The sequence below is a fragment of the Hyla sarda genome (assembly GCF_029499605.1).
Source record: "Hyla sarda isolate aHylSar1 chromosome 1 unlocalized genomic scaffold, aHylSar1.hap1 SUPER_1_unloc_3, whole genome shotgun sequence".
NCBI lineage: Eukaryota > Metazoa > Chordata > Amphibia > Anura > Hylidae > Hyla > Hyla sarda.
In genome coordinates, this window is record NW_026607589.1 from 791,927 (window position 1) to 809,134 (window position 17,208).

General features: G+C 44.0%; 2 protein-coding genes across 2 annotated transcripts in view; both read left to right on the plus strand.

Annotated features, from left to right (window-relative positions):
- LOC130298175 (oocyte zinc finger protein XlCOF7.1-like) overlaps positions 1–10,941 on the plus strand; it is a 45,440-nt gene extending 34,499 nt beyond the window's left edge. The window contains exons 5-7 of the mRNA XM_056551086.1: positions 2,318–2,444; positions 2,528–2,902; positions 8,218–10,941. Coding sequence (XP_056407061.1) covers positions 2,318–2,444; positions 2,528–2,902; positions 8,218–10,538 — 2,823 coding nt within the window. The 3' untranslated portion in view covers positions 10,539–10,941. The remainder of the gene's footprint in view (positions 1–2,317; positions 2,445–2,527; positions 2,903–8,217) is intronic.
- Positions 10,942–11,941: 1,000 nt separating this feature from the next.
- The window catches only part of LOC130298176 (uncharacterized), a 69,824-nt gene continuing 64,557 nt past the window's right edge, over positions 11,942–17,208 (plus strand). Inside the window, exons 1-2 of the mRNA XM_056551087.1 lie at positions 11,942–11,948; positions 13,147–13,218. Coding sequence (XP_056407062.1) covers positions 11,942–11,948; positions 13,147–13,218 — 79 coding nt within the window. The remainder of the gene's footprint in view (positions 11,949–13,146; positions 13,219–17,208) is intronic.

Genomic DNA, 17,208 nt, shown 5'->3' on the forward strand with positions numbered 1-17,208 from the left:
GTGACACTGCTGGGACATTATACAGTAATGGAGGGGTCTGGTGATGACTGGAGAGGTGACACTGCTGGGACATTATACAGTAATGGAGGGGTCTGGTGATGACTGGAGAGGGGACACTGCTGGGACATTATACAGTAATGGAGGGGTCTGGTGATGACTGGAGAGGTGACACTGCTGGGACATTATACAGTAATGGAGGGGTCTGGTGATGACTGGAGAGGTGACACTGCTGGGACATTATACAGTAATGGAGGGGTCTGGTGATGACTGGAGAGGTGACACTGCTGGGACATTATACAGTAATGGAGGGGTCTGGTGATGACTGGAGAGGTGACACTGCTGGGAATGCTGGGACATTATACAGTAATGGAGGGGTCTGGTGATGACTGGAGAGGTGACACTGCTGGGACATTATACAGTAATGGAGGGGTCTGGTGATGACTGGAGAGGTGACACTGCTGGGAATGCTGGGACATTATACAGTAATGGAGGGGTCTGGTGATGACTGGAGAGGTGACACTGCTGGGACATTATACAGTAATGGAGGGGTCTGGAGATGACTGGAGAGGTGACACTGCTGGGACATTATACAGTAATGGAGGGGTCTGGTGATGACTGGAGAGGTGACACTGCTGGGACATTATACAGTAATGGAGGGGTCTGGTGATGACTGGAGAGGTGACACTGCTGGGAATGCTGGGACATTATACAGTAATGGAGGGGTCTGGTGATGACTGGAGAGGTGACACTGCTGGGACATTATACAGTAATGGAGGGGTCTAGTGATGACTGGAGAGGTGACACTGCTGGGACATTATACAGTAATGGAGGAGTCTGGTGATGACTGGAGAGGTGACACTGCTGGGAATGCTGGGACATTATACAGTAATGGAGGGGTCTGGTGATGACTGGAGAGGTGACACTGCTGGGACATTATACAGTAATGGAGGGGTCTGGTGATGACTGGAGAGGTGACACTGCTGGGACATTATACAGTAATGGAGGGGTCTGGTGATGACTGGAGAGGTGACACTGCTGGGACATTATACAGTAATGGAGGGGTCTGGTGATGACTGGAGAGGTGACACTGCGGGGACATTATACAGTAATGGAGGGGTCTGGTGATGACTGGAGAGGTGACCCTGCTGGGACATTATACAGTAATGGAGGGGTCTGGTGATGACTGGAGAGGTGACACTGCTGGGACATTATACAGTAATGGAGGGGTCTGGTGATGACTGGAGAGGTGACACTGCTGGGACATTATACAGTAATGGAGGGGTCTGGTGATGACTGGAGAGGTGACCCTGCTGGGACATTATACAGTAATGGAGGGGTCTGGTGATGACTGGAGAGGTGACACTGCTGGGAATACTGGGACATTATACAGTAATGGAGGAGTCTGGTGATGACTGGAGAGGTGACACTGCTGGGACATTATACAGTAATGGAGGGGTCTGGTGATGACTGGAGAGGTGACACTGCTGGGAATACTGGGACATTATACAGTAATGGAGGGGTCTGGTGATGACTGGAGAGGTGACACTGCTGGGAATGCTGGGACATTATACAGTAATGGAGGGGTCTGGTGATGACTGGAGAGGTGACACTGCTGGGACATTATACAGTAATGGAGGGGTCTGGTGATGACTGGAGAGGTGACACTGCTGGGACATTATACAGTAATGGAGGGGTCTGGTGATGACTGAAGAGGTGACACTGCTGGGACATTATACAGTAATGGAGGGGTCTGGTGATGACTGGAGAGGTGACACTGCTGGGACATTATACAGTAATGGAGGGGTCTGGTGATGACTGGAGAGGTGACACTGCTGGGAATACTGGGACATTATACAGTAATGGAGGGGTCTGGTGATGACTGGAGAGGTGACACTGCTGGGAATGCTGGGACATTATACAGTAATGGAGGGGTCTGGTGATGACTGGAGAGGTGACACTGCTGGGACATTATACAGTAATGGAGGGGTCTGGTGATGACTGGAGAGGTGACACTGCTGGGACATTATACAGTAATGGAGGGGTCTGGTGATGACTGAAGAGGTGACACTGCTGGGACATTATACAGTAATGGAGGGGTCTGGTGATGACTGGAGAGGTGACACTGCTGGGACATTGTACAGTAATGGAGGGGTCTGGTGATGACTGGAGAGGTGACACTGCTGGGAATGCTGGGACATTATACAGTAATGGAGGGATCTGGTGATGACTGGAGAGGTGACACTGCTGGGAATGCTGGGACATTATACAGTAACACCACTGGAGGGGTCGGGGTGATGACTGTATCATTATGTGTCAGGTTCCTATAAGGTGTCAGGACGTGGCGGTCTATTTCTCCATGGAGGAGTGGGAGTATGTAGAAGGACACAAGGATCAGTACAAGGATCAGGTCATGATGGAGGATCAGCAGCTCCTCACATCACCAGGTAATAGACATGACTATATACACACGTCCTCTCATTATTTGTATGTAAAGAATGAATTCAGTCTCTGTATGTGTTCCCTACAGTCAGATCCAGTAAGAGAACAGCACCAGAGAGGTGTCCCCGTCCTCTTGATGAGCAGAATATGGAGGACATTACTACAGGGAAAGATCTGATCTATATTAATGCTACAGACATAAAGGAAGAAGAGACAGATGTGAGTGGCAATGAGCAGTATGAGGAGAACATTCCTACAGGAAAATATCTGATCTATATGAACGCTACAGACATAAAGGAAGTAAAAGAGACAGATGTAAGCGGTGATGAGCAGTATAAGGAGGACATTCCTACAGGGAAAGATCTGATCTATATTAATGCTACAGACATAAAGGAAGAAGAAGAGACAGATGTGAGCGGTGATGAGCAGTATAAGGAGGACATTCTTACGGGTAACCACCCAGGTGAGTAGTAACCACTAAATACAGAGAAGGGTCACAGATTCTATTCTGTCACAATAATATTTTCGGAAAGTATTTGTGTAACTAGAATCTTTGGGACTTCAGGGCAAATACTATCCCCCTCTATATTTACTCTATAGCAGTCGACTTGATCCCATCACCACTACAGAGTGACTGAATAATACCGCCATACTGTTTATGAATCACATTATATACAGACTAATATTACTCCATATAGCAGTAGATACCAGCTCTCTGTCTCTCTGGAGTCGCTATCTTTCCTTTTTCATCCTGAGGAGAGGGGATAAGTGTCTGATCGTGGGGGTCTGACCGCCGGGACCCCCCCGTGATCTCCTGCCCAGCACCCCAGATCTCTCCAGGCACAGGTGACCTCCGCTCCGTGCAGGGATTACTGTCAACCACCGCACCAAGAGGTGCCCGACATGTCTCTCCATGAATCTCTATGGGAGAGATGGAGATACACAAATGGGATGCCAGGCAGGAGAACGCAGGGGTCTCAGTGGTCGGACCCCCCCAGTAATCAGACATATATCCCCTATACACAGGATTCTGTGACTAAGGGATAAGTACTCATGTACTAGAATTTTCCTTTAAAGGGGTACTCCGGTGCTCCAGCGTTCTGAACTTTTTGTTCAGAAGGCTCAGAACCAGAGGCAGTGATCGTAAAGTCATGGCCACGCCCCCTCGTGCTGTCACATAATGAGGGGGCGTGGCCGGGATGTCACGACCACTGGAATCTTTAAATCCCTTTATTCTTTCCCTCTGATACGGAAATGTTCCGGTTTGGGTCACCTGTGTGGGTCCAAATGGAGGTATAGGTGCGGCTGGTGAGCCGTGAGCGAAAATCATTAAAAATAACGGTTCCCCTTTTAACTTTGTTCCAGGAAAACTTCACTGTCTGCCTAGACAGGATAGGGAATAGATTATAGATCACGGGGGTCCGACCCTTGGGACTCCCCGCAATCTCCTGAATGGGGCCCCAGCAGTCTGCCAGAAGCGGCCGTTCTCACCCCCACAGGATGCCGCGGCTGACACACCCCCTACATGTATTTCTATGGGATACATGGAGGGGGAGTGTCGTCCACCGCTCCATGCAGGGTCGGTCCGCTCCCTTCTAGCAGACTGTCAGGGCCCCGTTCAGGAGATCGCAGGGAGTCCCAAGGGTCGGACCCCCGTGATCTATAACGTATCCCCTATCCTTTGCCTGAATTCTCTGGCTGGCATGAGGATTATAAAGGGGGCGTTTGGATGACTGCTCCATTATAACCTGCGGGGTCAGGTGGATTGGGGGGCACGGTCATCTGGTCCCTGACCGGGCCCCATAGCAGTGATTTTCCCTGAGGCTGTGTCCACATGATTGTCAAAAACTGGTGTCCCCGCTCCTTATAAGGCAGCGGTGTCAACCTCCAGATGTTGCAAAACTTCAACTCCCGGACATGCTGGGAGTTGACGTTTGCAACATCTGGAGGGCCACAGATTGAAGACCACTGCACTAAGGGATACCATGAGAGGGAAGCCTTGATTTACCTTTCGGGGACAGTGTGCATCCTCTGGAGGAGGCAGACAGACCTTTGGTGTCCCAGCATGCTGGAGTTGAAGTTTTGCAACATCTGGAGGGCCACAGTTTGACACCACTGTTGTATGGCTGCTCCGCTATCATAGTTAGAGATGAGCAAACTTACAGTAAAGTCGATTTGTCACGAACTTCTCGGCTCAGCAGTTGATGGCTTTTCCTGCATAAATGAGTTCAGCTTTCCGGTGCTCCTGTGGCTGGAGACTCTTTCCTAGGACTGTATACACCTTTTCCAGCCTACGGGAGCGCCTGAAAGCTGAACTCATTTATGCAGGAAAAGCCATCAACTGCCGAGCCGAGAAGTTCATGACGAATCAAATTTACTGTAAGTGCGCTCATCTCTAATCATAGCAACTATCTTCAGTTTTGCAGTAAATCTTATTTAACCCCTTAAGGACACAGGGTTTTTCCATTTTTGCATTTTCATGTTTTCCTCATAACCTTCTAAAAATCATAACTCTTTCAATTTTGCACATAAAATTCCATATTATGGCTTATTTTTTGTGCCACCAATTCTACTTTGCAGTGACATTAGTCATTTTACCCAAAATTCCACGGCGAAACAGAAAAAAAAAAATCATTGTGGGACAAAATTGATGAAAAAATTAAATGTTGTAAATTTTGAGGGCTTCCGTTTCTACACAGTACATATTTTGGTAAAAATTACACGTTTTGTCGCACTTCTGGAGAAAATCATAACTACATGCAGGAAAATGTATACGTTTAAAATTGTCATCTTCTGACCCCTATAACTTTTGTATTTTTCCGTGTATGGGCCGGTATGAGGGCTCATTTTTTGCGCCGTGATCTGAAGTTTTTAGCGGTACCATTTTTGTATTAATCGGACTTTTTGATCACTTTTTATTCATTTTTTCATGATATAAAAAGTGACCAAAAATACGCTATGTTGGACTTTGGCATTTTTTTGCGCGTACGCCATTGACCGCACGGTTTAATTAACAATATATTTTTATAGTTTGGACATTTACGCACGCGGCGATACCACATATGTTTACTTTTATTTCACTTTTTTTTTATGGAAAAAGAGGGGTGATTAAAAGTTTTAGTAGGGAAGGGGTTTATTACTTTTTATTATTTTTTTCCCTTTTTTTTTTTTGCAGTGTTATAGCTCCCATAGGGGACTATAACACTGCACACGCTGATCTCTTATACTAATCATTGTTATCCAGTAGGGACCTATAACACTGCACACACTGATCTCTTATACTGATCATTATTATACCATAGGAGACTATAACACTGCACACACTGATCTCTTATACTGATCATTATTATCCCATAGGAGACTATAACACTGCACACACTGATCTCTTATACTGATCATTGTTATTCCATAGGGGACTATAACACTGCACACGCTGATCTCTTATACTAATCATTGTTATCCAGTAGGGACCTATAACACTGCACACACTGATCTCTTATACTGATCATTGTTATCCCATAGGGGACTATAACACTGCACACGCTGATCTCTTATACTGATCATTGTTATCCCATAGGAGACTATAGCACTGCACACACTGATCTCTTATACTGATCATTGTTATCCCATAGGAGACTATAACACTGCACACACTGATCTCTTATACTGATCATTGTTATCCCATAGGGACCTATAACACTGCACACACTGATCTCTTATACTGATCATTCTTATCCCATAGGGACCTATAACACTGCACAGACTGATCTCTTATACTGATCATTGTTATCCCATAGGGACCTATAACACTGCACACACTGATCTCTTATACTGATCATTGTTATCCCATAGGGACCTATAACACTGCACACACTGATCTCTTATGCTGATCCCTGCAAAGCCATAGCTTTGCATGGATCAGTGTTCTAGGGGCTCGATTGCTCAAGCAGCTCAGTTGTAGCTCAGGCTTGGAGCAATCAAACGCCGATCGGACATGACAGAGCAAGGTAAGGAGACCTCCGCTCGCGTCCTAGCTGATCGGGACATCATGATTTTATCGCAATAGTCCCGGTCAGCCCGACTGAGCTGGCGGGGAGTTTTTACTTTCAATTTAGACTCGGCGATCAACTTTGATCGCTGCGTCTAAAGGGTTAATAGTGCGCTGCACGACGTTCAGATCGGGACCGACCCTGTATGATGCTTGACGGCATGACCCCGTTTTAAATACCAGGACCGGGCGTAGGGCATACCGGTACGCCCTACGTCCTTAAGGAGCTAGGGTGCGTTCACACGGAGTAATTCAAGAGGAATTTACTCTAGTAATTCCTCTTGAATTCTCCGCTCCAAATGAACGCTCATCTCCTCTGCCCATTGACTTTAAAGAGTACCTGTCATCATCTAAACTTTCCCTGATCCCCCTTCCCATCTGTCCCTTACTCTATAACTATGCCTATCCCTGTGTTTATTGAGGTTTAAAACGCAGTGGAAATACCTTTTTTTAATCCCTCTTCATTAGCTCAGGATCACTGTCTTTCTGAGGGGTGGAAGGAGGCGGGTCCCGGCAGGCATGATGTCACATGAAGCTTGGCTGGGACTCTGCTTCTGCCAGTCTTCCTGTATGCTGCTCTCCCTCTGTAGCAGTGTTTCCCAACCAGGGCACCTCCAGCTGTTGCAAAACTACAACTCCCAGCATGCCCAGACAACCAACAGCTGTCCAGACATGCTGGGAGTTGTAGTTTTGCATCAGCTGGAGGCACCCTGGTTGGGAAACACTGCTCTGCAGTGTGCATACAGACTAAGTACAGGGGAGGGACGGCAGCCTCTGTCTCTCTCCTGTGTCTCTCTGCACTAAAAAGCCAATGCTGAGAACCAGGGGCTGAGGGAGCAATTACAGAGGCAGTAATTAAGATGAATGTCAGGGGGTAGGGGGGGGGGGGGCACAGAGCAGGGGGTGCAGTGAGATAATACAATGTATAAGATAACGTGTGGTGAGGGGCAGAGAGAACACAGAGCAGGGGGGAGGGGGAGGTGACTGGCTGTTATATGAGAGGCATGTGCAGGCTTGTAGCTCACAGGCTTGGAGCGAGTCCTGAGCTGAGAGTACTGAACTTCCGGTGGAAGGACCAGAGCCCTTCAGCATTAGTCCTAAAAGCTGTACACTTACTATGAAAAGCATAGGAAGCTGCCTGCAGACCAAGCATAGAAGAGAGACCCCTAGTGGCCAAAAGTATAAAATGAAAAAACTGGTATAAATATTAATATTTTTTTAATGAAGATATATTACAATATCTCTTCATTAATGATTATGAACAACATATTAAAAGTTTTTGTTGATGACAGGTGCTCTTTAATGTTTTTTCCGCTGTCCTGTTCACACAGCGGAAATTCTGCTAGTGGAATGCCGATGCTGAATTCTGTTCCGCTTGAAGAAAGAGCATGTCCATTCTTCAAGCGGAAACCCCTAGCAGAAATCAATAGAAGTCAATGGTAAAAAAAAAATTCAGTCCGACATCGTTTTCACGCGAAATTTGCGCGGAAATGGCTGAAAAACCCTTCACTTCTTTCTCCCCCATTTCTGTGCGCTAATTCTGCGTGAAAATAAAATGATTTTTTCTGCCTGTAAATTTTTCGGCGTGAATTCCTCTTGGTTTACTCCGTGTGACCGCACCCTTAAAATGAAGGGTGGATTTACTAAGTACTATTGCTTAGAAATGCACTAATGTCCTGGGTTGTTAAGGGGTTAATACTCAAAAATAAAATCTGTGTTATTCTCTGCAGATTCTTGTACCAGGAGATCAGAGGAGAATCTTATATCTTCAGATTATAAAGCAGATGATGATATCACACAAGATACATATGAAGAACATTCCATTATCCCAGATACACCCTCAGCCCTTCACAGCCAAGATCTGTCATCTCATCCTTATATACAGGTCCTGTCTTCTCAGTCATCACAGGATGTTCAGCAAAAAGAAAGTCATAGAAGGGGTGTTGGACATGAAAGAGCTCAAAGAGGAAAGAAACCATATTCATGTTCAGAATGTGGGAAATGTTTTACTTTTAAATCAGACCTTGGTGTACATCAAAGAACTCACACAGGAGAGAAGCCATTTTCATGTTCAGAATGTGGAAAATGTTTTACTGACAAATCAAGTCTTCTTAGACATCAAAGAACTCACACAGGGGAGAAGCCATTTTCATGTTTAGAATGTGGGAAATGTTTTACTCGGAAATCAGACCTTGTTGTACATCAAAGAATTCACTCAGGAGAGAAGCTGCTTTCATGCTCAGAATGCGGGAAATGTTTTACTAAGAAATCACATCTTGTTCAACATAAAAGAACTCACACAGGGGAGAAGCCATTTTCATGTTCAGAATGTGAAAAATGTTTTATTGACAAATCAAGTCTTCTTAAACATCAAAGAACTCACACAAGGGAGAAGCCATTTTCATGTTCAGAATGTGGGAAATGTTTTACTTCGAAATCAGATGTTACTCGACATCAAAGAACTCACACAGCGGAGAAACCATTTTCAAGTTCAGAATGTGGGAAATGTTTTACTAATAAATCAGGTCTTGTTGTACATCAAAGAACTCACACAGAGGAGAAGCCATTTTCATGTCCAGAATGTGAGAAATGTTATACTTCTAAATCAGATCTTGTTGTGCATCGGAAAACTCGCACAGGAGAGAAATCGTATCTTGTTGAACAGCAAACCACTAACACAGGAAAGAAGCCATTTTCATGTTCAGAATGTGTGAAATGTTTTACATCTAAATCATGGCTTGTTGAACATCAGAGAACTCACACAGGTGAGAAGCCATTTCCTTGTTCAGAATGTGGGAAATGTTTTACTAAGAAATCAAATCTTGTTCAACATGAAATAACTCACACAGGGGAGAAGCCATTTTCATGTGCAGAGTGTGGGAAATGTTTTACTCGGAAAACAGACCTTTTTAGACATCAAATAACTCACACAGGAGAGAAACCATTTTCATGCTCAGAATGTGGGAAATGCTTTACTCAGAAATCAGATCTTGTTAAGCATCAAAGAACTCACACAGAGGAGAAGCCATTTTCATGTGCAGAATGTGGGAAATGTTTTACTCAGAAATCAGATCTTGGGAAACATAAAATAACTTACACAGTAGAGAAGCCATTTTCATGTGCAGAACGTGGGAAATGTTTTACTATTAAATCAGGTCTTGTACATCAAAAATCTCACATAGGAGAGAAGCCATTTTCATGTTCAGAATATGGGAAATGTTTTACTCAGAAATCAGGTCTTGTTGTACATCAAAAAACTCACACAGAGGAGAAGTTATTTTCATGCCCAGAATGTGGTAAATGTTTTACTTTTAAATCGCATCTTCTTTTACATCAAAGAACTCACACAGGAGAGAAGCCATTTTCATGTTCACTATGTGGAAAATGTTTCACTCAAAAATCGCATCTTGTTGGACATCAAACCACTCACACAGGAGTGAAGCCATTTTCATGTTCAGAATGTGGAAAATATTTTACTTCTAAAATGTGGCTTGTACAGCATCAGAGAACTCACACAGGGGAAAAACTGTTTTCATGTTCAGAATGTGTGAAATGTTTTACATCTAAATCACAGCTTGTTGAACATCAGAGAACTCACACAGGTGAGAAGCCATTTCCTTGTTCAGAATGTGGGAAATGTTTTACTAAGAAATCAAATCTTGTTCAACATGAAATAACTCACACAGGGGAGAAGCCATTTTCATGTGCAGAGTGTGGGAAATGTTTTACTCGGAAAACAGACCTTGTTAGACATCAAATAACTCACACAGGAGAGAAACCATTTTCATGCTCAGAATGTGGGAAATGTTTTTCTCAGAAATCAGATCTTGTTAAACATCGAAGAACTCACTCAGGGGAGAAGCCATTTTCATGTGCAGAATGTGCTAAATGTTTTCCTGATCAATCAAGTCTTATTCAACATCAAAGAACTCACACATGGGAGAAGCCATTTTCATGTTCAGAATGTAGAAAATGTTTTACTCAGCAATCACATCTTGTTCAACATCAAATAACTCACAAAGGAGAGAAGGCAATTCAGAGTAATAAATGATGCAGATAACACATCTATATATTCACCATGTACATAGGATAGTTGACAGTAATACATACTTATATATATTTATACAATATATGCTTTATCTCCAAACTTGTTATCATTTTTTAAGAAGTTCTCTATATTATATTATTTATTATTCTTATATTCATCTCCGCACACTGGACTTATAATAAATGTAATATTGTCCCTGACGTTGTATATAGGGAATGTAACGCGTCAGTGTTGTCCCCGCCCCCTTCTCATTATGATTATAGAGATTTTAATTCAAGTCAATATCTCAGCGTCCCCCGGGTTCAGTAAACATCGGTGTAATTCTTTTCCTTTTCTTTGTCCTCCCCGGGGTATAAAATCCCTAGAGATCTGATCACATCTGGTACAAGATCTCTTTACTTCACACTTTGCGCCATTATTACACCGATTGAAGACCCAGTTACACGCTCGTAAATTCCCATATATGTCGTGGATTGGAAGGAAAAAGGTTCTTAAATCTTATATTTACCAATAATATTTTATATTTTTACAGTCCGTCCCTATCATAGTACGGAATTGTTATTTTTCTTCTATCCGATGGTTATTTAGTAATTTTGTTATGATTCAGAAGAGACCACGTGTCCCGTATAGACGCTCACCCTGAAGACATTAGACGGCGGTTTTGTGTTTCCGGATTTACACACTTATTATAAAGCTTTTCCTTCCTCTGGATTATTAGAGCTCGTTCGCTCTTCTTTTTCTCATCCTCCCCTTTATATTCCTCCTCATGTGGATATGGAATTCTCCTCAGTCCCTCCTTCTATAGGGCCCATTTTGTGGCCCCCGCACTCCTCCTTGGCCTCTCTAGTTCTTTCCTCTTTTATATGTAACTTTGTCGGTATTACGAGACTGCTCTACGACTGATTCTGATTTCCCTTCTCCCCTAACCCCACTTTCTTTACTCCCTATAGTTATTACTAAACAAATTTTAAAATGATAAAAAAAATACAAAAATAAACTAAAGCAGGAAACAGGTCAAACACACAGCCAGGGGTCAGGAACCAAAGCTGGTAATCAGGAATAGCCAAAGTCAGAACCAGGATTAGGAACCAAAGTGGATGTCAGCCAGGCCAGGGACATAAATGGAATCACAAACAAGAACAACAGTAACGCTCTTGGAGATCAGACTGCCAATGCCCTTACATGGTCTTTGAACTGTTGCTGTTAAATAGCCAGGACTCAGCAGGGAAGGGGCTGACTGATTGAACAGTAGCCAGGGAAATAAGTAGCTGCTCATTAACATCAGCTAAGATTTTGTTGTCTGAGAAACCAGCAGTGGAGCAAAGGAAAGACAAGAGCCCTCACAGTACCCACCTCTTAATGAACCCTCCACATAGGGGAGCAACAGATTTGTGAAGGGATTAAGCATGAAAGGTACGGAGAAGGGAAGAAGCGCAAACATCTGTAGCTGGAACCCAGGACCGTTCCTCTGGTCCATAGCCTTTCCAGAGGATTAGATACTGGAGGCCGCCCCTGGACATATGGGAGTCAATCATACTGCAGACCTCATAATCCGACCTCGTCAAGGTGTAGTGAGGTGTAGTGATTGCATAACAACAACTTTAAGAATGAAATGTGGAAGATCTCGGAAGTCCGCATGGAGGGCGCGAGGTTAGGTTCATAGGCAACTGGGTTAACTTGTCTAAGTACGCAGTAGGGCCCAATATACAGGGGAGTAATTGTTTTGGTAGAAGTGCGGGGAATCACGTTTCCGGTAGACATCCATACCCTCTCTTGGCCTTCAAGGAGGGTGTCACTAATTGCCTTACAGTCAGTTTTGAGCTTCTGCTACATGGACCTCTAGAGCGATACTTGGATTTTAGTATATGCAACTTCAATAAGATTCTGCTGCACTGTGCACACAACGGAATTTTCAGATCAGACTTGTCCAGAAAGACTTGTGTAAGACTTGTATAATCTGCATTGTGATTGAGGCCCCTGCGATTGATACAGGGCCTCAACTCACCAATCCCAGGGGCCTCAACTAGATTTTTGGATGAACCCCTGGGACAGTCCATCTGTAACATACTCCTCTATGGCTTGGTTCTCTGCCACAAACAGAGGGTAGACTCGGCCCTTTGGGGGTATAGCACCTGGTTGAAGCTCAATGGTACAATCATGGGGTCTGTGGGGAGGTAGTGCCCCCCGCCTACATCTTATCAAACACATTGCTGTACTCCTGGTATACTTTAGGAAGAGAAGATCTTTGTCGTGTACAATTATATGACAGACCGAGGAGATACAAACCAAACAAACCGATCTATATATACAGGTAGAAGCAAACTAATCACCTGATACCCAGAGTTCCTGAGGCACAGGTAACCACAGGCAACCAGCTACCAATGGGCTTTAGTCCAGCCCCTGATATATAAAGGGCTGTAGTCTCCACACTTAGGGGGAGATTTATCAAAACCTGTGCACAGGAAGATTGGGGGCAGTTGCCCATAGGCCTGTGAAAAATGAAAGAGGCGATCTGATTGGTTGCTATGGGCAACTGGAGAGGTTTTCCTCTGGTTCTGATAAATCTTCCCCTTAGCCTCTTGGTTCCTGCTCTTAGTTCCTGGACAGTAAAGCACCAGTCCTGTACAAGTTCAGTCCAGTCCAGCTAGGCCAAAGCCTACAAGTCTGCAGCCACATCTAATCTGTAAGTCTTCTATGTCTACAAGTCTCTACTGTCCCTACCAAAGTCCTAACAGTAGTACAGTGACCTCCATCATCATTATTACCACTACAAGTCCAAGCCTGAGAGGTTCTCTGTGTCCCGGTCACCTCTGTAGGAATCTGAATGTATGTACAAATCAAGCCTGTATGTTTGGTGTGCCAGAGATCAATGCTGGGACTTGTAGTGTTACCCAGATGGTGGTGGGATGTCAAGTTTATGTCCATGGTGGTTTGGAGTCGCAAACAGTAGTCCCTTGTAACTTCCAAAGGCCCCTACACCATCTTAGTAATGGAGGGCCTGCACTTGATAGTGGTGTAGCAGGATCCTCGGCATGCACCCAAGTTTACTGTGTGCTGCAGATGGAAGTCGGGGCCCTTGGTGTTTTGGGTTAAAGAAGAAGTTTTTTAAAGTTTTAGATAGCGGGGGGTTCGAGCGCTGTGCCCCCCCCCCCCTCCGCGCGATCTCCTGCTTAGAGCCCCGACATTCCTTCATAGCGGCGCATCACAACCTCCGCCCGAAGCAAGGGCCGCCACGCCCCCTCCATATATCTCTGTGGGAGAGCCAAGGATAGCCAAACAGCTCTACCATGGAGATAAATGGAGAGGGGGGGTTTTGGCCCCCTCTTTGGGTGAGGGGGATGTGGCCGAGGCTCCGTACAAATGATCGCGGGGGGCCACAGCGCTCGGACCACTGCGATCTAAAACTGCAATTCCTTAGTGTGCAGCGGAATCTTAGGGTCTATTCACACGGCAAAATTTCCGCTTGCGGAAATTCAAAAGTTAGATGAATGGGAGTACGGAATCCCATAAATTCTTATAGGTTTTTATTTATTTATTTTTTATATTCTGTTTGACGTAGCGAGATTGTTCTCCCACCTATTATTACAGACTCCTGACTCCAGATATACAAAAACGATGGAAGACGGCGCTCCAAATGGTGTCCAAATAATGTGAGGTTTATTGGTCCATACACATACAGGGGATGCAACGTTTCCACCTGACAATCAGGTCTTTCTCAAGAATAGTGAATACAAGATTTATCAGGTGTTATATAGGATGACAAATTAGTGACATCATAAGGAGGTGTTACCATCATACATATTAGTGGGAGGGACCAACAGTGACATCATAAGGAGGTGTTACCCTCATACATATTAGTGGGAGGGACCAACAGTGACATCATATAATACAATAAAGTGTTTCATAACAAATAAATATTATTTTCATCACATATAACCCCCCCCCCTATCAGTTTTTCCCATTTTACCCTAAAAAAGCATAAAAAAATTAATGCACATATTTGGTATCGCTGCATACGTAAACATAAAAAAAATCTAAAATTGCTGCTTTTTTGTCATTTTATTCCCCCAAAAATATATAAAAAATTAATAAGTAAAACCTAAGCAAAAGTGATACCAATAAAAACTACAAAGCTACACATCGCTGTGCAAAAAATGAGCCCTCATACTGCCCCGCATATGGAAAAATTAGAAAGTTATAGGTGGTCAGAATAGGGCAATTTCAAACATACTAATTTCGTTAAAATGGTTTGAGATTTTTATAAAGCGGTACAATTATAGAAAAGCATATAACATGGGGATCATTTTAATCGTATTGACCCACAGAATAAAGAAAATGTCATTTTTACCGTAAAGTGCACAGCGTGAAAACAAAACCTTCCAAAATTTGCTAAATTGCGTTTTTCTTTTCAATTTTCCCACATAAATAATATTTTCTGGGTTGTGCCGTACATTTTATGGTAAAATAAGTGATGTCAATACAAAGTAAAATTGGTGATGCAAAAAACAAGCCCTCATATGGGTCTGTGGATGGAAATATAAAAGAGTTATGATTATTAGAAGGCGAGGAGGAAAAAAGGAAAATGCAAAAATAAATTGGCCTGGTCCTTAAGGCCAAAATGGGCCTGACCCTTAAGGGGTTAAGGTAGTGCTGGGCGGTATGACCATAAATGCATATCACAGTACAGTGATCCCTCAACTTACAATGGCCTCAACATACAATAGTTTCAACATACAATGGTCTTTTCTGGACCACTGTAACTTGAAACCAGACTCAACATACAATTCTACAGACAGTCCAGATCTGTGAAACGCGTCACAAGTGGAGCAACTGACCAATCAGAATGGGCATTTTACTGGTAAATCACCTCTATTACTAAAGTGCATGCACTGACTGGCTGTCTGGTAGCGCCCCCTACAGCACAGGGAGGAACTACAAGTTCTGTACTACTCCTGTGCCAGGGTTAGCTGCTCCTTTGGACACCAGGTGAGGGCGGCTCCATTTGGGACACTGTGTGTACTGTATAGGACCCTGAAGAAGCTCCTGTCCTCTACATAAACCATTGTTTCCCACCAGGGTGCCTCAAGCTGTTGCAAAACTACAGCTCCCAGCATGCCCGGACAGCCAATGGCTGTCCGGGCATGCTGGGAGTTGTAGTTTTGCATTAACTGGAGGCACCCTGGTTGGGAAACACAGACATAGACAGTGATTACAGCTCCCAGCAGATCTTTCTTACTTTTATATGTAAGGACTTGCTATATCTGTATTAGTTATCTACTTATTTTTCTGTAATCCTCCTTTTTTCCAATTTTTTGGATGACCTTTTTTGGCTTCAGAACCAATTACCAGGTTCCCATAGAGTTATGGTCTCAACATACAATGGTTTCAACATACAATGGTCGTCCCAGAACCAATTAATATTGTAACTTGAGGGACCACTGTATTTTTGCAAGTTATGGCGGTTCCACGGTGTTGAACGGTAATGCCCCCCCCCCAAGGAACTAATCATATATGCCCCCAGGCGCTGCTATATTTCTCTAATCCCCCCTCCTCTCTCCTCCAGGCCGCGGCGCTTTAAAATGAATGAAATGCGGGCCACCGGCACTTTAAATTTATGACTTGCGGGCCGCGGCGCCTTAAATGAATGACTTGTGGGCCGCACTTTAAATGAATGACTTGCGGGCCTCTGGTGCTTTAAATGAATGACTTGCGAGCCACGGCAAGCTTTCACCTCCCCCTGCAAGCGCTAAAAGCCAATCGCTTGCAGGGGGCCGGCACTTTAAACCGCGGCCCGCAAGTCATTCATTTAAAGCGTTGCGGCCCGCAAGTCATTTAATTAAAGCGCGACCCACAAGTCATTCATTTAAAGCGCCGCGGCCCGCATCTCATTTACAGCACCGCTGCAACTCATCTGCGGCTGATAATTCATTCATTTGAGGGGGGAGGGGCCTGACCAGTATTGCGGTATAGGAAAAATTCATGTCGTGCAGGGAAAAAATTTCAGTATTCGGTATGAACTGGTATACCGCCCAGCACTAGGTTAAGAAATACCCCATAAATGACCCCATTATAGAATCTGCACCCCTCAAAGTATTCAAAATGACATTCAGAAAGTTTATCTCTTTAGGTGTTTCACAGGAATAGTAGCAAAGTGGAGGAGAGAAATCAAAATCTGCATTTTTTACACTAACATGTTCTTGTAGGCCCATTTTTTCATTTTTAAAAGTGATATAAGGAGAAAAAGCCCCCCTAAATTTGTAGCCCAATTTCTCTTGAGTATGGAAATACCTCATATGTTGACATAAAGTGCTCTGCAGGCGCACAACATGGCTCAAGAGGGAAAGAGCAACTGTGGGATTTTGGAGAGTGAATTTTGCTGTCATGGTTTTTGGGGGCCATGTTGCATTTAGGAAGCTCCCATGGTGCTAGAACAGCAGAAACCCCCCACATGTGATACCATTTTTGAAACTACACCCCTCAAGGAATGTAACAAGGGTTACAGTGAGTACTTACACCACAGGTTTTTGAACAGTGGGCTGTAAAAGTAAAAAATTAGATTTTTAACACTAAATTGCTGGACAAAAAATTGATGGACACACAGGCAGAAATTAAAGAGCGTAAAAGGGAGAAATTCGTACAGGACAAGGCCGACTATGAATCGGCCCAGTTGTTT